This window comes from Fringilla coelebs (assembly GCF_963513975.1).
Source record: "Fringilla coelebs genome assembly, chromosome: 16".
Taxonomy (NCBI): Eukaryota; Metazoa; Chordata; class Aves; order Passeriformes; family Fringillidae; genus Fringilla; species Fringilla coelebs.
Genome location: NC_140042.1, coordinates 14,679,843 through 14,704,992, shown reverse-complemented (window position 1 = coordinate 14,704,992; position 25,150 = coordinate 14,679,843). Strand labels below are relative to the sequence as shown.

Below are 25,150 nucleotides of genomic sequence, written 5' to 3'. Positions count from 1 at the left end.
GAGCAGAACCCGGATAAGAAAAATGAGGAAAGAGCCCTTACCAAAATAAAATCAATTTTCTAAAAGCACATGTTTTGGGATTATTCACTAATTACAGTATCTGCAACAAAGGATTTGCTTTGGGCTGAGCTTAAGGATCTGGCTGGGCAAAACCCTGTTATCTCCCTCCTTATCACAAACCAAACCTGACTGCTCTTGAATTAACTAATATTTACACAAGCCCACACATCCCTGCCTCAGAAAAGCAAAGGGCCAGGAGGGCTCAATCCCCCATACGATACGGTATCTCTGCTCCCAAAAGTTTAACTCAAATCCTCCCAAAAATTATCTGTGCTAGGCACGGGACAAAAACGAGTCCTAAAACAGGAAACCTGGGGACAGACTGCTCCCCTCAGCCCTCCTTCCTGCCAGTGTTTTTAACAAAGCTCTAGAAAGTAAGATGAGTGGAAGTAGGAAATGTAATATCAAGGATCTGCTTCCTTTCCAGGAGGGGAACTGTGCCAGGGGAGATTGCTGAGTGCAGGAAAAACAGAGAAGGGAAAGGTGTGAGAGCGCAGCGGGAGGAAGAGGCGCAGGGAAGCTGCTTGGGTCAGCACAGGGAGCAGAGTGTCAGGAACAGCAACATTCCCAAACTGAGCTGCCCGTTCCTCCACAGTGTCCCTGTGCTGCTGGGAAACCAGCAAGGAGAAAGCCAACAAGTGCAGAGGGAAATCTCCCTCCTGAGTGTGGCAGAGGCAGAACAGTGAGGTAAGAGTCAGTTTATCCTTAAAATCAGGATGGCATGGGAACAGGAGGGAAGGGGGAGTTGGGAGAGGAGGAAAGGTGAGCACTAGGTGACACTGAGAGGGGAGGGGAGGACCCTGTGCTCCAGAGATCCAGAGCAAACTGCCCAGATATATCCAATTTATCCAATATCCCTGCGCAGGCAGGGGTCACAATGCCCACACAGAAAAGGTGACTGACATCACACAAGGTGGTTGTGCAGGACAGAAGCAGCACAGCATTAAACCTGGGCTTAAACGACAGCTAAACCAGGGTTAAACCATTCAACCAGAGCTACCTGCAGCCCACCCAGGCACCCCAGAGCCCCTGACTGAGCAGAGGCAGCTGCTCCCCCAAACTCAGGTGCTGAGGGGGACACGAAGTGAAGTAAAACAGGATTAAGAGGTGTCTGAGGCAGCTGGAATTTTTGGGGTGCTGGAGAATCCCGCCAGGTGGGGGTACTGACTGACCTGGTCCTGCAGAACTCTACAGACATGGTGATACTGGGAGGGATCCCAGACTGGGACATATGCCAGAGGGGTATGTCCTTCTAGAGCCTCCTTCCCTCCTCCATGTGCCCCCTGCTAGGGCACTGGCAGGACAGAGCATGAGGAAAAGCCCCCCCAATTTCTCCTGGCAGGAATCAGGTTGCCAGCTGCCTCCAGCTGTGTGCACAAGTGAGAAACCCCCATTCCAGAAAAAAGATCCCAGAATGAAACCCACTTTTCCCCAGCACTATGGAATACATCCAGAAATACAACTCTCCAAGCTTATTTTGAGTTTTCCTTCCATGGAGCCAGCAGCTCACACAGATCAAGCAAACAACAAAAGGAGTGTGAGCTTACCTTGCCACCTTCTTGCTGGAAAGTCTTTTATTGGGGCTGCAAAATGAAGAAAAAACAGGAAAGAGTTAGAAAAGCTGACAGTGGAGAGCCAGGGAAACAGGAAACTGCATGGACTCCGGGGCACATCCTCTGCTCTGGCAGGGAGCCCTTGGCATGCACCCCCAAACCCCTGGAAAGGGCAGGAGAGGGGCCACTCCCGTGCTGAAGAACAAGAATAACAAAGCACATGGAATAATGCTGGAGAAGAGCTCGCTGCCCCCTGCCACGCTCTGCTCTCCTGCTGATCCCTGCCTGAAAACCAATCCCCAAGGAAAGAGCTAAGAATAGCAGGGAGCCTGGGGGGGCTCCAGCCCGCTGCTGATGGCAGACTGAGCCACATGTCCTGCACCCCAGGGCACCCCAGACCTCCCCTGCCACCCCCAGAGCTCCCCTGGACTGGGGACCAACGGCACATCCATCCTTCTGCCATGATCCCACTGGATCAATCCATCCTTCTGCCCTTCCACAGCCACCACCCACTGCTGGGCTCTGGATCACCAGGGAAGTGCTGCCTGCTCCTGGCTCAGAGGCTTCAGGAGCCGTTGTTGGTGTCCCTGTCTGGATTTTGAGCACGGCCCTGCTGCAGTGGCTGGGGAGGGGGATGAGCTCTCTCTCCTTCTCACGGATAAGGGATGGGGATCACTCCTTGGATCCGTGTCCGAGCCAGCTGCCACCATGCCACAGCGGTCAGGGATCAGTGTCACCACAGGAGGAGCAGCCAAGGGTTGTGTCACCGCGTCCCACCTGCAGGGGACAGGCTGCAGGCTCTTCCTGCTGAGAAAAACCAGCCTTTTCCAGAACCAGCTCCTTGCTGAGATGCTCCTTACAGTCTTCAGGTCCTGGGAAGTGGACAGGGCTTAGATCTCACTCCTCATCTTCCACCCACGCTGGTGTCACAAGATGCCACCGGGCCACACCAAATCCTCACTCAGCAATGGCAGCAGGAACAGCTCCATTCCAAGAAGCAGCAACTGCAATCCCTGGTGCTTAGCTCAGTTTTAGGTAAAAATAACAAATAAAATCCTCTGGAAGTCCACTCCTGCCTGGAGCTGCAACACGAGTTCTTCGAAGGAGGGATTAAAAATAGCTTAGGACAATTTGCTTTGTAAAGCAACCCCCAAACCTGACTGGGGGCTGTCGTCAGGGTGACCAGCCCTCGGGTCAAAGTGCATCCTCAAATCCCAGACTTCCAGGGAGCACAAGAGCTGCTGCTGGCTGGGCTTCAAGGCTGCTCGGCACCCAAGGGGAGGAGGTCAGGCCCTGGTGTTTGCCAGGAATTGTAAGGAATGGCCCCAGCACTGGGGGGAAAATATTTTCCTCTGGAAAAAACTCCCGGGGAAGCGACGGCACCTGCAGTGTCCAAAGGCTGAGACAGCAGCAAGGGCACTGAACAAAAGAGAGGCACAAACCACTTCATGCCAAGCTCCTGGAGGAGTCTTCCCTGCTCTCCCATGCTGTGGGCTCGGGAAGCAGCATTCCAATGCTGGGAGCAAGCTCCCCAGTTTATTCCAAGGATAAAACACTGTCTATGCGCCCACAGTTCTCATGAGTGAGGCTGTTCTGGGGTGCCTTGGGCTTCATCCCAGCTGCCAGAATCCCCTGGAGGAGGTGTCTTCAGGCTTGTCCCAGATTTTGGTCCAGTTCCTGCTGCTCCAGAACTTGTCCCCTGCTCCGAGGGCCTCACGTCAGTGGTGATGCAGGGAGGAGCAGCAGGTCCTGCATGTCCCACACGCTGCACAGGACACGTCCCATCCACACCACACAAACAGGGGGCCCTGCCCCTTCCACAAAAGCCTTTGGAACATATTCCCAGTAAATCTGTACTTGGGAAGCCCTGAACACAGATGGAGGGATTGCACCTACTCACAGGGCAAATCAAAGCCTGTGGAATTCCCGCCATGACCACGGGACAGAGAAGCTCCACAGGAAATCCCACCCATGACAGGAGGCTCTGAGGTGTTAGCTCAGATTTGCAGGTAGATGCTGTGGAGAAAACCTGAAATGGAGTGGGGCTTCCAGGGAAAACCAGTGTTCTCCTTAATACCTGCATAACCTGAGACCCATCACTGACCCTCAAGGCCTCCAACAGCAAAGACAACTATTTAGACATGAAAAATAAAGGGAGAGACCTTTTTTTCATTAAAAAGAATGAAATTCAAGCTCTTATTTGTTTTCCAGTTCTCCTCCCATAGAACAGGAGAGCTCCCAGATCACACTGTCCCTGCAAAGGACAGACAGAGACCAAGAACATGACAAAAACCAGGTCTGAATAGCCACAAAGCCATGAGAAGAAAGATTTATTACCAATGCCACCATCCTTCTACCCAGAGGGCTGCAACCAGCTCTGAATGAACAAATCAACAGGCAGAAATCCCTCTCCACTTGTCAGACACATCCAGCTGCTGACTGGGAGACCTCCAAAACTCCATTCAAAACCTCCTGATGTTCCTGGTGTCTGTCACATCTCCCCAGCCCATGGTGACACCGGGGTGGGCAGGCTGAGGGTGAAGCTGGGTGAGACAAGACTTTACTGCTCCTTGTGAAGCAGGCTGATGCCTTCAGGTAGTTCCTGCAGCAGGAGGAGGGGCTGTCCCTGCCCTTCCAGGCTGCTCTTGCACACCACTCCCAGTCTTTCCTTGGTGACAGAAATACTGTACGCGGCCAGCTCGCCGCTCCCGTGGAACCCACCATGCACAGGCATGCAAAGGGCAGGGAATGCTCTCCTTGTCTGCCAGCCCCCTGCCTGCATTACAGGCACCTCCTGTTCACCCTCCATGAACTCCCCACCACCTCCAGCACCTGCAGAGGCTCCCGTGGCCGGGTGAAACTCATCCCCTCCCCACCAGCGCGGAGTGAGGGAAAAGCTGTGCCAGACAAGGAGAGCCTCCCCAGGCAGAACATCCTTCCCAGGCTGGGATGGCCATGCACATCCAGTTACCTATTCATTTCAAGATCATTCAGGCGAGCAGAAAGATCCTCGAGGCGGTTGATTTGTTTGTGGCACTGGCTACAGTAAAACTCAAAAGCTTCATCTGCGAGAATGCTGTGCAGTTTCGCAGCGAGCGGATTGGTGCTAGAGAGATCACAAGGGTCATGTCAACAGCACAGAAGGCACAGGGAGCAGCTGCAGCCGTGGCTTCCACAAGCTGAGGGTACCTCAAGGTAGGGGAATTTTTGGTGGGAGGTATGAAATTTGAATTAAAAACTCAGGGCAGGTTGGGTCGCCTCCCACCACGGTTTTTGAAGCCAATTAAAGCCAATGTGGGGTTGGTTATAATAATATATAGATAATTTCCAGTGTAGAATAGTTTATAACAATATGCAGCTAATTGATAATTTGTAATTGCTCAATAGAATTTATATAGTTCATAGGAGAACAGGAGAATTATATAGTTGATAATTAGCAACACTTCCATCACACTCCTCCCAGAGACTCCCAGCAGTGGAGCTTGGCCCACATTTCCAAACCCCTGAGCCAATCTCAATCCCCAGGAGCCCAGGGCAGGTGAGGTAAGTGCTTCCCACAAACCTACACCACTGCAAAGTTTATTTTCCAACAAGGCTTTTCCAGGCAATCTGTCTCAGGAGGCTCCTGGTTTGCCTCAGTAAGTGCAGAATGAACTTGCACACTGCAGAACTGGGTGCTGTGAGCCAGGGCTGAATCTAAGGAGGGGTTTAGGCTGGATTTGAGGAAAAGGTTCTTCCCCCAGAGGGTGCTGGCACTGCCCAGGCTCCTCAGGGAATGGGCATGACCCCGAGGCTGCCAGAGCTCCAGGAGTACTTGGACAATGCTCAGGCACAGGGTGGGATTGTTGGGGTGTCTGTGCAGGGCCAGGACCTGGACTGGATGATCCTGGTGGGTCTATTCCCACTCAGGATATTGTGGGATTCTATGATCCTTTGGTCAGTGTCCCATTTTTCAATACTTTAAAAGTAGAGCAGCTGTGCTGCTGCAGACCTGCCTTAGTTAAGCACAGAGTCAGATTTTCACTGGAAAATTTTCACTTTTAAGCCAAGATGAAATGGACAGGTGCAGTTTAGCACCTCATTCCTCCAAAGCACAGCCCAGAGGAGCCGAGCAGCAGTGCTGTGCTCCTGCAGGGAATGCCATTTGGGAAGGGCCATGGGGGTCTGTAGGACTTTCACAGCTTGGGAAGCGTGGAGACACTTCCTCAAGGTTTGTGCAGGACAGAGGGGATTCTCAACAGCAAATGGTTTGTGTTCATTTGGGGCCAGACTCCACAAATCCTCCCTGTAGGACAATGTGCTTCTGGAAGCCACGGACGTGAATCAAAGAAAGGTTAAATAGTGAAAAACCCAAGCAGATCCATAAGAGAGACAGATTAAAGTGTGAGCAAACACAAGCAAGATAAACCCAACAGGCATCAGGAAGGGACAGTGAATCCTGGGATACACAAACACACCAGAAACTCCTGGCCTGGGGCATCCTGAGGGTGCCCTGGTTCAGCCCCCAGCCCAGGGTCAGGCCTGGAGTCTGTGCTGTCTGTACAGTATTTCCCAGCCCCTTCACACAGGCTGGACACCAGCAAATGCCAAATTATCATCTCTTACCATTCCTGGAAAAAAATAATTCAATTGTAAACCATTCCCCCTTCACCTCAGGGCAGGTGTGGCCCTGGGATAACCTTCTCCCAGCAGCAGACAGGTTGGTGGCTCAGGGTTTGTGCAGGGAAGAGGTGACAGCAGCTGTGTGGCACCTGGGGGAAGGGATGTCCCTTTTCTGGGTGCTCTTGGGTGCATTCCCTTCCCAGGTGGTGCAGCCTGGGCCAGGTGGGAACCCAAATTTAACCAGCATTAATCAACATGAGAAGAGAAGTGTGAAGGAGAAGCCCCAGGCCAGCCTGGCAGCTCCTGGGGTGTGTGCAGATCCTCCTGGCCTCTGGCTGCCCTGGCTCCTTGCCTCTGGAGTGGGTGAGAGCTCAGCCCTGGGCTGTCCCCACCCACTCCAGGATCCTGATGGGTCCCCTCCAGCTCAGCAGATTCTGTGGTTGTACAGTACAGATCCTCCCTGGGCCTCTCTCCATCTCCTGGAGCAACATTTCTCCTCCCCAGGCCCTCGGTGCTTCCTGGTGGCTGGGATGGGCTCAAGGAGCTTTTCCCTTTACTCCCCACCAAGAGCTGCAAAGAGGCTTTTCCTACTGGATGGATATGCAAGGAAAGACTCAAGAGGAGGGATCACAAACAAGACTACAAGGACTGGATAGGGAAGCACTGCACCCCACTGTGTTCCCTGAAGGCTCTTGGGGTTTGTGTTCATCTTTTGGAGTTGTGGCAGGAGAATTTCTAGAAATTATTCCCATTTAGAGACTCCTGAAGCATGGAAAGGGTCTGTGGTGATGTGGCACTAAAAGCCCATTCAGCCTGAACCAGGGACAGCCTGTGTCCCCTCAGGTGTGTTTAAACACACTGGGGCTGCTCAGGCATGGAATGATTTGGGTGGGAAAGGACATTAGAGCTCATCCCATCCCACACCTCCCACTGTCCCAGGCTGCTCCAAGCCCTGCCCAGCCTGGCCTTGGGCACTGCCAGGGATCCAGGGGCAGCCACAGCTGCTCTGGGCACCCTGTGCCAGGGCCTGCCCACCCTCACAGGGAACAATTCCTTATTCCCAATATCCCATCCAGCCCTGCCCTCTGGCAGTGGGAGCCATTCCCTGTGTCCTGTGTCCTATCCAAAGTCAGAAGAGCTGCACAGACTCAGGGAATGTTTAGGGCAGGACTTCACACACAGCAATAATCCAAGGAGAGGCTAGACCTGAGAGGCATGAGGAAATCCTTCAGCTGCAACAGCCCCACATTCCTGACTCCAGAGGCTTTGCAGGGTTTTATCTCCAGCCTCCCTCCCCAGCAAGCCCCAGCAGAGAGTCTCCAGCACAAACCACCACAACCTGTGTGGCCACGTGCCCAGCGAGCCCCTCCCAGCAGAGGGAAGATGGGATAAGGTGTGGATCAGATCCAGAGACAGAGCAGAGCAGAGATGGTGCCCTGGCAGAGCAAGACTGGAACACTGGGAGCGTGGGCAAACTGGGAGCTCTGGCCTGATGTTAAAGAAAAAGTTCAAGAGATTGAAAAGCTCCTTTAGCTGGGTATTTTCTTGCCAGAAGCCTTCTGGATGAGGCTGGCAACTCATCCTCAAGGAAAAATGAACACCAAGGCTGGGTTTTAATCAGAGTTCTTCCTGTGCTACAGCACCAGCACAGGCAGCCCTACATTCCTGCACGGAGCAAGCCAAGGACAAGCACGGATCAGAGACTGTGCAGGGTATCCCAGTGCTGGAGCACTGCTTTCCTAAAGGAAAAGGTTGGGAATTCTTTACAGCAACTCTCCTATTTGCCATGAATACCTCCAACATTGTTGTTGCACCAGCCAAAAAGAGATGAGCCCTGACCTGCTCTTCCCTGCCAGCCCTGTGCAACCAGAATTGTCCAAACTCCGTGAAGGGGTTTGGGAAGCTGGGAGAAAACAGGAAGACAGGGGAAAAAAGAAGTTTTGAGAAGTTTACATGGCTGGAGAAAGGCACAGACGTGTCATTCCAAAGAGAAAGAAGTATATTTTTGTCTTTAGCACGGGTGTGTGGCTGGCAGGGAGCACTCCTGCCCTGTGCAGAGGGGTGCCTCCAATGGAGGAACACATTCCCAGTGTTACCTGTCATCCCAGACACTTTGTGGGCTGTAGCACTGGATCATATTCCAGCTTTTATTAATTTTCTTTAGAAAGTAAGTATTGCTGGGGTGTGTACCACCATACTGGCTCCTCAGCTCACCCTGCTTGGGCTGGAAAATGGACTTTTTCCTGGTTTCAGACCCTAAAGCAAGGAGGAAATGCTACAGCCTGCTTCCTGCTCTACAAATCCCTAGAGAAGGAATGCTGCTGCAGCTCATGCAAATCTAGCCAAACATTGCATCAAAGCCCAAAAAAATAAAAGAGAAAAAAAAAACCTTAGAGTCATCCTGCAGGATCAGGGGTAAAGCTGCAGGTGGTTTTCTCTCCTGGAAGGTTCAGTGAGGAGCCACATCCCTAACAGAAGTGGGATTGTGACACTGGAAATACAGACAGCTCTTCCACCTCCTGCTGGGCGTCACAGGACAAGCACTGACCAGGGAAAGGAACCACCGAGGGGGGGAATTCCTCCTCCACTTCCAAGCCCATTATCCCGTTGGATCCAGGCCCCCTGGCTGGCAAATCCCAGGGAAACCCCTGTCCCACAGATCAGACTGAAGCAGCACCAGGGCTGGGCATTACCTGGGAGAGAGGAAGGAGGAGCTGCCAAAGCTGCTTTCCCCATTACACAAAGGGTCTGGGAACAGGTCGGCCTCGTTGCCCTCCCCGTAATCCTCGAAGTGCTCCTCCCCGCTGATGACGGTGACGATGGAGTGGCTGAGCTCGGAGCCCAGGGCCAGCTCGTGGGGATGGGACCTGGGGGAACAGACAGAGAGCTGTTAGAGAGGGGCCACAGCAGCCTTCCCATTGCATCCAGAACATCCTCCTTCTGAGTATGGGGTTTGCACTTGGCAGGAGAGTGGTGGATTCTGTGAGAAGCTGCTGGAAGCTTCTCCTATGTCCAGCAGAGCCCATTCCCATCAGCTTCCCCCATGTCCAGCAGAGCCCATCCCTGGCAGCTTCCCCCATGTCCACCAGACCCATTCCTGGCAGCTCCCCCCATGTCCAGCAGAGCCCATTCCTGGCAGCTTCCCCCATGTCCAGCAGACCCATCCCTGGAAGCTTCCCCCATGTCCAACAGAGCCCATCCCTGGAAGCTTCCCCCGTGTCCAGCAGACCCATCCCTGGCAGCTTCCCCCATGTCCAGCAGAGCCCATCCCTGGAGGCTCCAAGCTGGATCTGCTGCTGGCTGAGGTTGGGCCCACCAGGAATGGCACCTCTGGGATAACAGATGTGAGAGGAAAACACAAAACAGGGATGGGGCTGACCTGAGTGCAAAGAGTGGGGTGAGGACACTGGAGAGGAACAGCTCTGCAGGACAGGGCAGGAGAGGGCCAAGAGCTGCTCCAGGTACCAGAGGTGAGATTGCCCTGAGATTCCTGGGATGACCCTGAGATTCTGTGCCCATGGGGAGGCAGGTGGGTCCCAGCAGCCCACGGGGGGCAGGGAGGTGCAGAGATGCACCTGCAGCCCCTGCAGGAGCCCAGGCCTGGAGCAGGGGGTGCCCGAGAGGGGCTGTGAGCCCTTGGGAAGCTGTGCTGGGACAGGATCCTGCAGGGACCTGCAGATCCATAGAGATCAATGGAGCCCACACTGGAGCAGGGTCCTTGCTTGGATCTGTGACCCTGTGGGGGACCAGGCTGTGCCTGAAGGAGTGACCCCACAGCAGAGTGACACATGGGGCAGCAGTTTCTGGAGAACCCATGGGATGGACTCGGGTTAGAGAGGCTCAGGGAGAGCTGTCTCCTGTGCAAAGGACCCCACACTGGGGCAGGGGGGGACTCCAACTCCTCTCCCTGAGCAGCGGCTGGAACAATTTGTGATGAACTGACCACAACCCCCACTCCCATCTCCCTGTGCCACTGGGGGGAAGGAGAGGGAACTGGGAAGGAGGGGTGATGGGGGATGAATGATTTTTTAAGGTCTGATTTTCTCATTATCCTGCTCTGATTTTGTCAGTAATAAATTAAATTAATATCCCCAATTCGTGTCTGTTTTGCACATGATGGTATTTGATGAGTGATTTCTCCCTGTCCTTATCTCAACTCATGAACCCTTTGTTATATTTTCCTTTCCATCTCTGGAGACCAGGGATGGAGCAGCTTTGGTGGGTTCCTGGTGTCCAGCCAGTGTCAATCCACCCCACCAAGTGAGTGATGTGTCCCATTTTGGCAGAGTAGGACAGGACAGGACAGGCACCACTGGGTAGTTTATGGTGATTTTTCCCCCAATAAACCAAGTTTTTCCACTGGCAGCTGCAACACAGGATTTGGGGACACTCAAGACTTGCAGGACAGTGCCCAGGGTTGGTGACAAGCCTTGCTTGACTAAAATACCAATTTCTGTGATTGGCATGGCAGAGAAAGAGCTGGGCATGTCCCAGCCCCATCCAATGCTGTGAGTTCCACAGCAGCCCGTGCCAGGCTCACACTTGCCTGTTGCTGCCTAATCCTCTCAAGGCTTTAACCCCATAACCCCGGGGGATTGGTACTGGGGAGGGGAGGGTTCAGGCAGCTGGGGCAGACCCCCTGCAAGACAAAGCAGCCCTTTCCCTGCTCCTGCTGGGAAAACACTGGGTGTGACAATCCTGGAGTGGGGAATGCTGCTTTATGGGTTTTTAACACCAGAGCCAGAAGGCTGCAGCGTGTTAAGGCTCGGTGCAAACCCCGAACACACCCAGCACAGCTCCTGGGATGTCCTTTGCTCCTGAGGGGACACAGCTCAGCACAGAGTCATTGTCCCTGGAAGAGCCTTTCCATTGCATGGAGACACAGAATCCCAGAATGGTTTGGGCTGGAAGGATGTTAAAGCTCATCCCATTCCATCCCCTGCCAGGGCAGGGACACCTTCCACTAGTCCAGGGTGCTCCAAGCCCCATCCAACCTGGCCCTGGACACTGCCAGGGATCCAGGGGCAGCCACAGCTGCTCTGGGCACCCTGTGCCAGGGCCTGCCCACCAAGCCAAGCCCTCTTTCCTGCCCAGGACTATGGAAGTTTTCAAATTAAGTTGGAGAAAAGGCAGGAGGGATTTGCAACAAATCCCTCCGGGCTCTGAAAGTGGCCACAGGGCTGTCAGCCACAGCTCTGTGTTTTGGGGGGTTTAACAATGCTCTGCTCTCCAAAATTCTAGGCTAAAAACCATAACAATGTTGCTTTATTACAGAAATTGCTATTGGCTATGCCCTTATCTCCATGCACTGGCTAGGAGAGGGAAATGGGGTATGAGCAGATTGCTGGACTAAACCAGAAAGAAAAAAAGATTACAGATAAGCCATTTATGACAAAAAACCTGCTCCATCTGAAGGATTTGCCCTCATCCCGCTAATAAAAACATGTCAACCCTCCAGATCTCTATTTAACCACAAATAAATCCAGCCCAGCTTCTGGGCATCTGCACATACTCCTCCTGCCCTTGAGAAGCACCAATATTCCACAGTGGGATCCACTGGAACCCATCCATCCCTGTGGTGAGTCAGACCTTCACCAAAAGCAGCGGAAATCTCTCCAAGAATAGAAGCCAGGGGGTGGAATTGATAATTCAGAAGCAAAACCCAAGCCCAGAACTCTAAATTTGGGGTTGTGGTTTGATAAGCACCATACAGAAGCAGATCTGATCAGGCACCTGGAAACCCTCAACCTGGGCAGTAAATTATATTTCCCATTCCCATCTCAAGGCTCAGGCAGCTTCAGGATCCAGAGTCCAACTAATCTTCACTACACACAGCCTAGACAAGCTTTAAGCTCAAACCATTTCAGGTATGTTGAGCTCTGAGAGCTCCTGAGAATTGATGCTGAAGCTCTGATTCAGCCCAGCAGCTGCCCTGGGGGGACTGTTCTCTCTGGCTGTCCCTGGGCACCAGAGGTGTCCTCCTGTGTGGGGTCTGATGGCACCAAAACCAGCCCTCAGCACTCCCAAAGGTTCCCATTTCAGACCTTTCAAATCTATAAATCAAACTAAGGTTTTGGCTGCCTGGAATTTGCACACATTTAACAATCTGGGAAAAGACTTGGACAGAGCACCCAATCTGACCTTCCCAAGCCCACAGCTGGGGTAACAGGGAATCACAGAATGGTCTGGGTTGAAAAGACCTTAAAACTCATCCAGTGTCAGTCCTGCCATGGGCAGGGACACCTTCCACTGTCCCAGGCTGCTCCCAGCCCTGCCCAGCCTGGCCTTGGGCACTGCCAGGGATCCAGGGGCAGCCACAGCTGCTCTGGGCACCCTGTGCCAGGGCCTGCCCACCCTCACAGGGAACAATTCCTGCCCAGTATCCCATCCAGCCCTGCCCTCTGGCAGTGGGAGCCATTCCCTGTGTCCTGTGCCTCCATCCCTTGTCCCCAGTCCCTCTCCAGTTCTCCTGGAGCCCCTTCAGGCCCTGGCAGGGGCTCTGAGGTGTCCCTGGAGCCTTCTCCTCTCCAGGTGAGCACCCCCAGCTCTGCCAGCCTGGCTCCAGAGCAGAGGGGCTCCAGACCTTGGAGCACCCCTGTGGCTTCCTCTGGACTCTCTCCAACAATCCCATTCTTCCTGTCCTGCTGACCCCACCCTTGGCAAGCATGGGGAGCCAGCTGCTGTCCCAAAGCCCGTTTCCCCAGGCAGTTCTGTACCTACAGGCAGGTGAATCCGAGGCAGGCTGCCTTCCCCAGCGGGTGGGAGCGCACGCAGGCTGCCATGGCCCTGCAGGGACCCTGTGCTGCTGGCAGGGAGCTCACAGCTGATTATCTCCCAATTTAACTGTCACTGAGCTGGCCTGCTGCAGTGAGAAGAGCCCAGCTGGATAATCCCATTTCTGCTCTAATCCACAGCACCCTTTCAGGCCCAGGCCTGGCACTGCTCGCTGCCTCTCTGATGTCCCCAGATGGGATTTTGGGGTGGGAGGGAAGCTTGGAGCTCCCAAAAAGCAGAGCTGTAAGCACCCCCTAGAGCACTAACCCTGGGCCTTGTGTTTTGGGACAAACCTCATCCTGTGTGTTACAGACCTTAAGAAATGATGATTCCAGAGGTTTTTAGATTGGTGTTCTTGGGGCACTACCCTGGCTCTGGGACAGATTTTCCAGGAAAGCTGTGGCTTCCCCAGTCCTGGACATGTCCAGGATGGGGCTTGGAGAAACCTGGTTTAGTTGAAGGTGTCCCTACCCATGGCAGAGGGTGGAATGAGATGAGATTTAAGGTCCCTTTCAACCCAAACTATTCTGGGATTCTGATCCTAAAGGACTTCTTCCCTGCCTTCCTGCTTGCCAGCATCCCAGTTTCACCCCAAACCCCACTTTTCTTCCAAAAACGGGGTGGGCCCAGGAGCAGTTTCGCCAGCAGCAGTTCAGACCCAGGGAAGGAGATCTTGGCTCACATTTCTGTGCTCCAGGCAGAGGTTTCAAACCAGTTATTACAGGAGGTGGTTGCACATCAAAGGGCACACGCATGTTTTTAGGGAAAACAAAAATAGAATGAGTTCCCCTCCTGACTGGAAAATTATATGTTGTGTTTCTGGCTTAAGTGATAGATTAAAAACTGCAAGTCTTTCAGGTGTTTGGATCACCTGAGAAGTTATTTTAGAGGTTAAAGATGCTAATGAGGGTACAGAAGATCTCCCAAGGCAAGCAACGATTAACTCAAAGAGATTGCCAGGCTGGGCTCCAAACCAGCCTACACAAACCAGCCTAATTATTCTCGTTATTCCTCTAGAAGAGCTATTTTGGTCTTGCACGTTGTTACAAACACAAAATGATGCCTCAGGTTTTAGCTTTTATATTTTTCAGAATCTGTACAGCTTTAGTGTGTGGGTCTGGGCTTCATATTAGGAGATAGTAAGCTCTCTTCAGAGAGTAGGTATACTAAACAATTCCTTCTCTAGCTGGGGACCAAGGACAAATGATCCAGGTCTCAGGCCCAAGAGCATAAACAACATGGACTGAAGAGAGAAAAACAAGAAGAATGGGCTAAAGCTGTAATTGGACAATTAACTCCAATATGCAAATGGAGCAGAACTTATCAAAGTGAGAGACTCTGTGACCGGCCGTGCATTTTGAGCCCATTTTGGTTCATCTTGGGTGCAGCCCTGGCTGGGCTCTTGTGCTGCCCAAGGTGGATCCATTGAGGCCTCTTAATAAATCCCTGCTTTATTCTTTAGCTCTGTCTAGTCTCTGTAGGTCAGTCTTCACAAGGCATCAAGCAGGACAAACTGGGTGTGAATCCCTGGGGCTGTGTGGGGGTTTCTCCTCACCCATGCTCCGGCTCCTCGATGGGATCCGTGAACTCCGAGTGCACGGCGGAGTCGATGGCGCTGTCGGTCTCCACCTCGTCGTGCATCTCGTGCTGCACCAGGGTGCTGGTGTCCTCATCCGTGAAGGTCTCGCACTCGCTGTAGGTGCTCTCCGAGCCCATGTAGGCACTGTCAGTCACCTCATTTGCCTGCTTGAAACAAATACACAAGAAGCAAAATGGTAAGATCCTACAGCTGAGTGGGTTCGTGGCAGAGCAGGACAAAATGTGGATGAGGCAGGGAGTTTTGGCTGTGTTGCATTTCTGAGCACAGGAATCCAACCTCTGGAATCACCCCAGGCCCAGGTGCTGCTCTGTGGGCACCACAGGGTGCACCTCAGCCTTTGCAGGGCTTGGGAAGCAGATCCCAGAAATAGGGACTAAATAAGAGTTGGAGGGAGGTTTTGTTGTGAGCCAGGATGGATTTGGCCAGGGCAGGAGGGATTACCCACTGCTGACTCAGCAGTTCCCATCATTGCTGCTTTCTCCCACCCCATTCCAAGAGGACATGCTATTAATCTGAATTCCCTGCAAAAACCACCATTCAAAACTCCCAATTAGCCCTTGGAGCACCTTTTTTTTGTCCTGTCTGGTAAAACCTTCCATCCCTCAACAGCAAATAAACTGTTTCTAAATCTTCAATACAGCTTCTGATTTTCAGGGATTCAAATCCCCACACTTCAGCTGGAGCAGCATCTCAAATCCATCACTGAGCAGGCTCTGGAAAGCAGCAGGGTTTGTGTTTCAAGAGACTCTGATAGAGCAAGGAGAACTGTGTTTTCCAGTTCTGCACCCCAGGCAGGTGTTCAGTCCTGTGTTTGCTCCCACACACAGGCAGGGACAATCCCTTCTGATCCTGATCTCTGGAGAACCATGGCAGCAGCAGCAGAACCCCCCAAAAGCCAAAGCTCTTGTTACCCCTCACAGTGCCAGCCCCTCTCCTAAGATTTGGGGATTTCCCCAGCACGCCTCAGAGCAAATCAAGGAATTTTGGGATTGCCAGTGCTGGTGCTGAGCTCCAGCTGATCATCTGTCACTGGAGGGGCTGGGCAGAGGGGTAGAAGCCCTCCTGCCAGGCCTCCAGGTGAAGAGCTGCCCATGGAAAACCTTCTGCTCCTCCTGAAGTTGATCTGGTGGGATCTCATGTGCTCAGCTGCCCCTCCAGCACAGCAGCAGAGCAGAACAGCAGCAGTTTGAATGTGGGCACGACTGAAGCAAACCCTTTTCCCCTGTCAGGGCACACAGAACAGCTTTCAAGGCTTTTTCCAAGGATTTTGTAGAAAATTATGTTTCTCAAAGGACTGTATTCATAAAATCATGGAGTGGTTTGGGTTGGAAGGGACTTTAAAGACCATCTCATTCCACTCCCTGCCTATTCCACTACCCCAGGCTGCTCCAAGTCCCACCCAGCCTGGCCTTGGACACTTCCAGGTGCAAAGAGGGATAGAAAACCCTGAAGGGATGGAGAGAGAGCTGACACCAGCAATTCCCACTCCATGTGGCCACTGGGAGCAGCCAAGTGACTCAGTCCAGGCCTGCTTTGTCCCCAGTCCCTGTGCCCACCACACTCTGCAGGATGGACACAGCCAGGAGCTCCTCTTGGAAACCTGGCTCAGCTTCCACCTGGTTTGTGGACATCAGAACTTCCAGGACACCTCCCTGAAGTTAAACACAAACCTGCCCAGAGCTGGAGTCTGAAGTCAGGGGCTGCTCCAGGGAACTCCACCAAGCAGAGCCTGTGCCTGTCTTGCAGAGAGAAACAAAAGTCTCTAAAGCCCCCCCCCACTTAAAAAAGCATCAATCCACCAAAAGCACTTACCCACCGAAAGCTGGGACTTGCTTAAGTGCTCTACTGGATTTATGCTGCACTTTCTAGAAACACCATTAATGCTCCAGCAGGAGGGACAAGGGGAAGCAGAGGCTTGACGTGCCTTGGCTTGGTCACAGATAGAGAGAGCCCAAGTGGTGACAGCAGCCACCCCCAGCTGCACATTCCCCTCCCTTCTGCCTGTTTGAAAAAGATTTCATGCCAAACTGGAAAGAATTTTGCTTGCACACTACAAAATAAAGGCTGCTTTTTAAATACCAACCCCGCCCCCCTCCTTCTCACTGGGAAAGCTTACATTTAAGCACAGGTTGAAGTATTATAATGAACAAATTGAAGTATTATAATAAGCACAGAGTAAAGACTATTGAAAGAAGCCAAGAAACCTCCAAACACTCCAATTCACAAGTAATTTGATTAGAAACCCTGCTGTGGTTACTGCTGACCCTCTCAACATGAAGCAAACCAGGAGCTGAACAGTGCCCTTAGTCAGATGTTGAACCAAGAGGAACTTTAAGGTCTTCCAACCTAAACCATTCTATGATTTCTCTATCAAATTGTTCCCAAAAACCTTACTGGTGGGAAATACACACATGGACAGGCTGGATTTGGGAGCAACCCTTTTGGAGTAGGAGAAGCCACCAGCACAGGACATCAACCATTGTCCTTCAGCCACACTAAAGATATGCATCAATTTATTACCTAAAAATTGAATTTTTCCTCTGTGATACCAGCCTAGATGAGGTTGCAAAAGCAAGAGAGCTCTATTAAAATTAAACCTGTGTGGACAATGAGTTAAGAAGCAGCTGAAACTGTAAACCAAGTCCTTCCCCTGAGCATGAGCGTGGAGAACTTTGCTGCACATTTCACCACAGAATCAGTAACTAAACCTCAAGAAGAGATGCCAGGAGGAGATAGGCAAACCAAGGGGGTTCAGGTATTGCCAAATGCCTGACAGAGCCAAATCTCTGTCCCTGGGCAAGTGTGTTGGTACAGAAAGTTCTTATTTATGGCCTCATGGGCAGCTGGTTTGTGCACTGACCCTTCAAACTCCCCTGCCACAGCTCTTCTTCAGCCAGCTTTGCCTTCCTGTGAGCAGAAAGTAAACGACTTTTCCAGCTTAAGAAAAGCCAAATACACACTTTAAAAAACATCCATGGGCTCCAGGACAGCCAGGTTGGGCTACACCCACCCCAGAGAACTTGCCAGGAACACCAGTGCCACGTTCAGAGAGGGGCTGGTGTCACCAATATCAGTGCATTTTGATTTTTTATTGAATAAAATACACCCTGAGGTGCTTCAGGCAAACCTCAGACATTAAAACTGGGACTCAGGCACACGCAGTGTTCTGAGCTGGAACAGGATCAGGGTTTGATGGAGGTCCCCAATCCCAAATCCAGCTCCTCCAGCAGGTATTTCCCCAGAGCCACACTTGGCTGACAGCACATGGGCCACCCAGAGGCATCTCTGCCTGCTCAGGGAAACTCCAGGGATCTGAGAGCCCAGGTGAGCACTCCTGCTTCTAAAAGGAAATAAATGGTGAAGTCAGCACTGGGATGATGTAACGTGCCCTGATCAGACAGGTGAGGTGCCTTTAGGAGCCTTCTCCAGCAGCACCTCATCCATCCCAGGCATCTGATGACATCTGGGAGTAAAGATTACTTAATTAGATGTTGTAGAGTGCTATAAAACCATATGGATTTTAAAAAAAAGCAGCTGCAGTGTGAGGAGAGAGATTCTTGGGAGTCACCTGCAAGGTCCAGGCAGGGACAGAAGGTTCAGCACAAGCTCAGCCAAGGCGTTGCCTTGGAAAGGAAGGCAAAGTCTGGCTCCCAGGGAGGTTCCTTCCAGGCAGGGCTGTCCCTGGAGCTGCCCTGGCATCCCAAAGCTCGGCTGTCCTTGAACACACTCAGAAGGTTGGGAGGGGAGGTGAGTGACAAGGAAAAGGAAAAACAACTCTGTTTTCCCAGCAGTGTAAGCCTGTTCCTGAAGAATCCAGCCCAGACTGTGAACAGGATGCAGAGGAGATAGATCAGCTACAAAAATCCCCCTCCAAGGACACCCTGTGGCCCTGACAGCGGTGACAGGGCCAGGCTGGGGGCCAGGGAGAAGGGACACAGTTGTGCTTATAGTCCCACATGAATGCACCTGGCCCCAGGGCAGCTCAGCCTCTGGGATACCACTTTGGGTCCAAATATTGCCCTCTTCCCACACACCCGGGCAATGCCAGCTTTTCAGGGAAGGCAGGAAGCCTCTGCTCAGCCCTGGGTGAAGGCAATTTGCACAGCTCAGCCCCTGGAGTTGGGGTTGTTACACTCCATCAAGGCTGGGCAAGAGAAATGTGCTGCATGTTTGGGCAAATTGAAAACTTACCCAGCCCAAAACCAAAGCCCAAACCAACTCACAAAACACCACAGCTGGCAGGCTGTCCCCAGCACCCCAAAAACCAGCAAGCACTGTCCCTGCTGGTCCAGCTCCCCAGGGAGACCCTGGCAGAGAGGAGTGTGAAGTTACACCACAGCCCATGGAGTCACAGAATTGTGGAATGGTTTGGGTTAGAAGGGACAATAAAGTTCTGCCCAGTCCCACCCCTGCCATGGAGAGGGACACTTTCCATTAGCCCAGGTTGCTCCAAGCTCTGCCCAGCCTGGCCTTGGGCACTGCCAGGGATCCAGGGGCAACAACAGCTTCTCTGGGCACCCTGTGCCAGGGCCTGCCCACCCTGCCAGGGAACAATTCCTTCCCAATATCCCATCTAAATCTCTCCTCTTTTAATCTAAACCATTCCCATGAAAAAAATCAGGTGGATCTGCCCAGGTAACAAATCAGGTGCATTCCCAACCTGTCCCTTCCTGGCACTTCCAGTGCTGAGCCCGGTCCCTCTGGAAATCCAACCCCTCCTCACTTTGTGTCAGCTCGCAAAAACCCACCTGTGGAGACATCCTGTCCGGAGCCAGAGCCAGCTCCGGGAGCTGCTTCTGCGAGGCAGGAGGGAAGCAAAGTCCAGGGGAGCCGGGAGGCTTAAGGAGCAAGCTGGAATCCCAACAGAGCGCCTTTTGTTCCCGAGCTGCCGATAAGGAGCAGGAGCTCCGGCAGGCTTCCCTGCCGGTGAGCGCAGCCTCCTCCCGCTCCCCTGGATTCCAAAATAAAAGCTCGTTTTGGGAGCCCTGCTCCTGCCAGCCCTGCTCCGGGTGCTCACACTTCCAAGGAATCCATCCCCAAAGAAAAAGGTGGAATCTGAAAGCGACCTGTCGAGGTTTATCTCGGCCTTCCTGGTGTTTCTGGTGAATAATTAAGCGTTAAGTGACAAATTTCTTCCTTATAGCCACGAATAGAGAGATATATAAAGCTTGGATTGCTCACCAGAGGCAGGTCAGAAGCACTTTTGGTGACTCAGAGGATGGTCTCTGGCAGGCAGTGAGATGCTGACCCCAAAGAAGGTTATAACCACCCCAATGCCAGCCTGCCCCCGCAAACAGGGGCCCAGCCCTGTGGGAGAGCTGATCCATGGGATTTTCCCTTCTCCATGGCACACGGAGGCCTCGGCACCGCTCGCACCCACAAGTTCTGAGGGTTTCCTCAGGTTTTCTGTTTCCTCTCCGCAGAAACCACACGTACATCAAGCTTCCTCAGCGCTGCCTACCCAGCACAAACACCCAGATTTCCTTCCATTACCTTCCCAAAGCAGGTTTTCCCCTTTTCTCTGGGTTATCCTCGCTGTGCTCGCGGAGCTCGGAGCAGAGGGCACTGCTGAGCAGCGCTGCCGGCAGTGTCCGTACCCTGACAGGAGCTGAGCCGAGCCCAGGCCAGCCCAGATTGCTGCTCCCAGCACGGCAGCAAGGAGTTATGCTTTAACCCGAGCTCTGCCTGTGCCGGCTCCTCACACCGCAGGTCACAGCCCCTGTGCTCCTCTGCTTGTGCCTCATGACCTCGGAGAACATCTGAACTCCCCTGAGAGCCCAAAATCAGACACTGAAACGAATTAGGAAACCCCAATCCCTGCCCTTTTTACTTCTCAAACTCTTATTGAGACACCTCTGCTTGCACTGCTGCCCCCTCACCTCCCAGCCCTCCCGTGTCCCACAGCCCATTTCCCACGTTCCCAATCTCACGCACTCTGCTTGTGGTTGAAGATAAGGCCCCAAGGACTTTGTTTTCCAAACTCCTTCCAGCCCATTTCCTACTGGGCATACACTTAACTGGGATCTTTTCTGACCAGCAGAGAAATTTCTCACTGTAGCCCTGCACCTGGGTCCTGTCTTCAGGGACATCCCTGTCCCATTTACACTCCCACCCTTCCCTCCACACAGCTTGGAGTCTGCAAAATAAATTAATTTCCTTGTTATTTCCAGGCTTTAAGATATCAAATTATCACCATGGACTGATTTGGGAGAGCTGAAGCCCCTCTGCTCTGGAGCCAGGCTGGCAGAGCTGGGGGTGCTCACCTGGAGAGGAGAAGGCTCCAGGGACACCTCAGAGCCCCTGCCAGGGCCTGAAGGGGCTCCAGGAGAGCTGGAGAGGGACTGGGGACAAGGGATGGAGGCACAGGACACAGGGAATGGCTCCCACTGCCAGAGGGCAGGGCTGGATGGGATATTGGGAATTAGGAATTGTTCCCTGGCAGGGTGGGCAGGCCCTGGCACAGGGTGCCCAGAGCAGCTGTGGCTGCCCCTGGATCCCTGGCAGTACCCAAGGCCAGGCTGGGCAGGGCTGGGAGCAGCCTGGGACAGTGGGAGGTGTCCCTGCCATGGCAGGGCTGGCACTGGATGGGCCTTAAGGTTCTTTCCAATACAAAGCATTCCAGGATTCTGTGAATCCAAGGATAATATGGGACTGTTCACTTGCTGTCGTCAGAGTTTATGGCCCTTCGTCTCTCGGTGCAGGGGAGCACAAAGGCTTTGGGGACAATGGGGACATTGCTCAGGGCTCCATGTGCTTCCCCAAGGACAGATGAACGGGCACTGAACTGCATCTGTCACATTCCACAGCCCTGCAGTGGAGCCACCTGGGACATTTCAAGCCCACCGGCTGCTCAGGACAAAATGATCACCAATTCCTGCAGCCAGCCCCTGGAAAGGGGTTTTTGACCATTTCATTCATGGTGCTTTCTGGTGAGCCCTGTGAGCAGAGACCTACTGAGGCCATTCCAGGAGGTGGGAATGGCTCTGGTGCAGAAAACCTCAGCTCTCACTTCCATATCCCCTTTCCAACCAGGAGCCCTTCACACCTGGGTTAGGACAGCCAGGGAACAGCTGAACCCAAGCCTGCCCTGGTGCTTTGAGCCCCTTGCACAGCTCAGAGGAGGTCCCAAAGCTCAACCCCATCTTTTCAGCCTGGCTGACCCCTGCCAGACACGCACCTTGTGGTAACAGTGGTGTGGAGAGTAAGAGGAGGAAAAAACCTCACCTAAAATGCCACAGATTGCAGAGCAGGGCCCTCCCAAAGGCTCTGTGTTCACCAGGCCTTGCTCTGCCTTTGGGAAAGGAAGTATCTTCCTGGGAATTCTGCAGTAGGAAAGGAGGGCTCAAAAGGTCCACAGGGCTACTAGGAGGGGACAAAAGGAGCCTGCAGCAGCCTCCTCCTGTGGAGGCTTTACAGGGACTTCTGTGAACTAGAGAGAAGTTTGATAAGAGGATCCATGTTTGCCCCTGGAAGAATTTTCTACCAAGGTCATTGACAGAGAAACCAAGAAAGAAAGAAGGATAAATAAGAGAAACCTGCAACTGCCTATTCCAATGAGCACTCTGTCTTTCCTCACCAATGAGTAAAGTGTAAACTTAGGAGTTTTGTAAGAATATATTAAAAAGCATGCATGCTAAAATAAAAACAGAGGGTTTGAAGCCCTCTGAAAATGGAGTGTTGCTTTGTATTGTGACTGTCTCAACGATGACATCCTACAGCCACCCCACGTGGGCTCCCTGCAACACACAAGGCACCAGGAACGACAGCAAAGTCTCTGGGAGCAGGTCCCCACGTGCTCCCACAACAGTTTTGGTGTTACCCCCACACAGCTGGGGCCCTGCAAGTCCCTGGTGCCCTTTGTAGAAGCTCTGAGCAGCTGGAGAAACACAACAATGTGGATTTTTGCCCTCAAAGAAGCCTTAAGTTCAATTGCTCAACATGGAAAAAAATCCTGGCTCTAACGGAGTTAAAGTTTCACAGAGTTGATGTGTTGGTCTAAAAGCTGCTGCTGAGTGTTGCACAGAATGTCACAGAATATTCTGAGCTGGAGCTCTCCCAGCTGCACCTGTAGGCAGGCAGGCTGGGAGAGCCAGGAGTAGCTCCTACTCCCAAAATACACAAAACTTGGGACGTGCCCAAGTCCCATTTTCCTCCCCAGATGCACTCCTTCCCTGCTGTACAACTCCCTGCTAGACAAATAGCCAGAGGGGACGTGCCTGGGCCGGTGCAGGCTCCCAGGGAAAGCCAAATTCCCCTCTGGTGGCTGCGCAGAACGTGTTTTCCTGGCTGCTTCCAGCAGGAGCCACGGCAGCTGCCCAGCAGATGGCAACAGTCCCGCACAAGGCACTGCAGCCGCAGGACCGACGGCTGCCCTGTCCTGCAGAGCTCAACCAGAGCCTTCCTCTGACCCTGCTGGCCCAAAACACGAGCTCCAGGGCTAAAAATCCCCATCTGGGCTATTTATGGTGCTCCCAGGCAGCTCCTGGCCGTGCCTCTCCTCCAGCCCACTGGAGTTATAAATCTCCATGCCTACCCCAGCCCAATCCCAGCATTTTCATGCCTCATTTTCCTTTTTCTAGAGTCATCCTTCCCACTCTGCACTGCCCAAGGGGGCTCACCTGTCCCAGGAGCAGAGCAGAGGGGCACAGCCCTCGCCCTAGGGCAAGGCACACTGGGTATTCCTGTGGTGCTGGGCTGATGGTCGAGCTTGAAGTTTCTTTCCAGCCTAAATGATTCCATGATCCCAAGAAAACTAACTCCAAATTCCCCTCCATGTCCCCCAGAGCATTCCAAATGAGTCCTGTGCCTCAGCACTGAGTCATGAGCACCACAGGAGCTCTCAAGGGAGTCAAGGAGAACTCCCACCTTCCAGGCAGTCAGCAGTGAAGCCGTGCCAGCCCAGCCTGGGGGAAAACAGGGCTCAGGTGTCCAGATGGAAAAGCTCCAAGCTCACTTACATGTGACTTTGACAAAGCAGGAAGGCTGTCATTAGTTTTTGGTGGTTTCTCACCCAGCAACCACCACGCTTCCACCTGAGGCAGGAGGAACACACTGGGAGGTGATCCCAGCCAGGTGATGCTCTCCCTGCTCCAGCTGGGTGCCCAGGGATGAGGTTCCTCTTGAAGGTGTCACAGAAGAGCTGCAAGGATTGGGATGGGCCCCCTGCAAGCCCAGCTGGAGGCACTAGAAGCCACGTGGCTGCAGGAGCTGCTGTCTCAGTGGAGCCAGGGGAGCAGAAATCCTCTCTGGAAGCACCTTAACAGATAGCCCTGTTGCTGGACACTCCTGAATGGTGCAAGAGGAGCCAGGAGATCCATGGCACATCCAGAGCCACTGGTGTCTGCTGGACACTCCTGGAATGGTGCAAGAGGAGCCAGGAGATCCATGGCACATCCAGAGCCACACCACTGGCTGAACTGGGGCAGTATCCAACATGACAAATTCCTGAGTTCCCACCTTGTCCCCATCAAAAGCCTTCTCCTGAAGGAAGCAGGTTTGGTGGTTCTCTCTGGAGAGCAAATACTGGGACAAAGTCCCCAGCTCTGAGCTCTCAGGGCTTTCCATGGATGCTGAGCTCTCCTGATGACAGTCACCAGAAGAGGACATGACTCATCAAGCAGAGCAACCTTATTAACAAAGAGAAGACATTTTCCTGGAGACTGCTTAAAGCACTTGTTTACACTTGTTTGAAGAAACACTGAGGAGAAAAGCTCCTGTCAGACTCCAGCACTTGGAAGAGCTGAGCACTCCAGCCACTGGGATTTTAGGCTGTTTAAGAGGGACCATAGCCAGTGCTCCACTCAATAACCACAAACTGCTCCCAGCACTTCTGCAAATGCAGCAACTCCTTCAGCTCTGATGTGACAGGGGAGGAGAAATCCCAGCTGTGCCACTTCACCCCACGGCCCTGCCACAGCCAGAGGGGCTCAGGCAGTGCCGAGGTGTCCCAGGGGTGGTTTGGGGTGTGTTTAGCTCTGTGTCCTGCTGCAGCATCTTCTCAGGGCTGACACAGGGATACCCCAGAGCCCAAACTGCTGCTTGGTGCAGTGAGAAGTTTACTCTGAGGAAAGGTGATGGCTTCACTTTGAAAGGTGATTTTTTCCCTCCCCTCATCTCTTCTGGAGACTCCAAGCAAGAGGGACTACAGGTATTGGGAACAGCTGTTTATTCTGTTCTCTGCCTGGCTGATTCCCTGCTGCACCTAAGGAAGAAGGGTCTGCTGGAGCCCTCTCCAGCTCTTTTCCCAGTGCTCCCAAGAGGAACACACCTTTGCTGCTCCCAGCAGGATGCTTTGTGCCACAGCTTCTCCCTCCCTGGGCCAGCTCCAGCTTTCCAAGGCACAGCACTCCAGGACGTGTGGGATAAAAGGCACGTTGGGAGCTCATGGCTCAGCCAGAAGAGAACAAAAACCCCCTCTCCCCAAGACTCCAGTTTATTTTTACACTCCCAAGGCTGAGTGGTATTTCTTGAGCATGTTCTCATTTGCTGAACCTCTACGAAATCCTGGCAGGCTGGAAATGATTTCAAATCGTGTATCCAAGACAACAAGGATAATTCTTCC

The 25,150-nt window shown here is 52.9% G+C and overlaps 1 protein-coding gene across 2 annotated transcripts in view; it reads right to left on the bottom strand.

Annotated features, from left to right (window-relative positions):
• RAB11FIP3 (RAB11 family interacting protein 3) overlaps positions 1–25,150 on the bottom strand; it is an 81,678-nt gene that overhangs the window by 13,652 nt on the left and 42,876 nt on the right. Inside the window, exons 4-7 of one of the 2 annotated variants that reach the window (XM_084216339.1) lie at positions 14,545–14,732; positions 8,909–9,082; positions 4,585–4,719; positions 1,608–1,643 (exon numbers count right to left, since the gene is read on the bottom strand). In XM_084216339.1, the coding sequence (XP_084072465.1) occupies positions 1,608–1,643; positions 4,585–4,719; positions 8,909–9,082; positions 14,545–14,732 (533 nt within the window). The remainder of the gene's footprint in view (positions 1–1,607; positions 1,644–4,584; positions 4,720–8,908; positions 9,083–14,544; positions 14,733–25,150) is intronic. The other variant, XM_084216340.1, reaches the window with a different exon arrangement.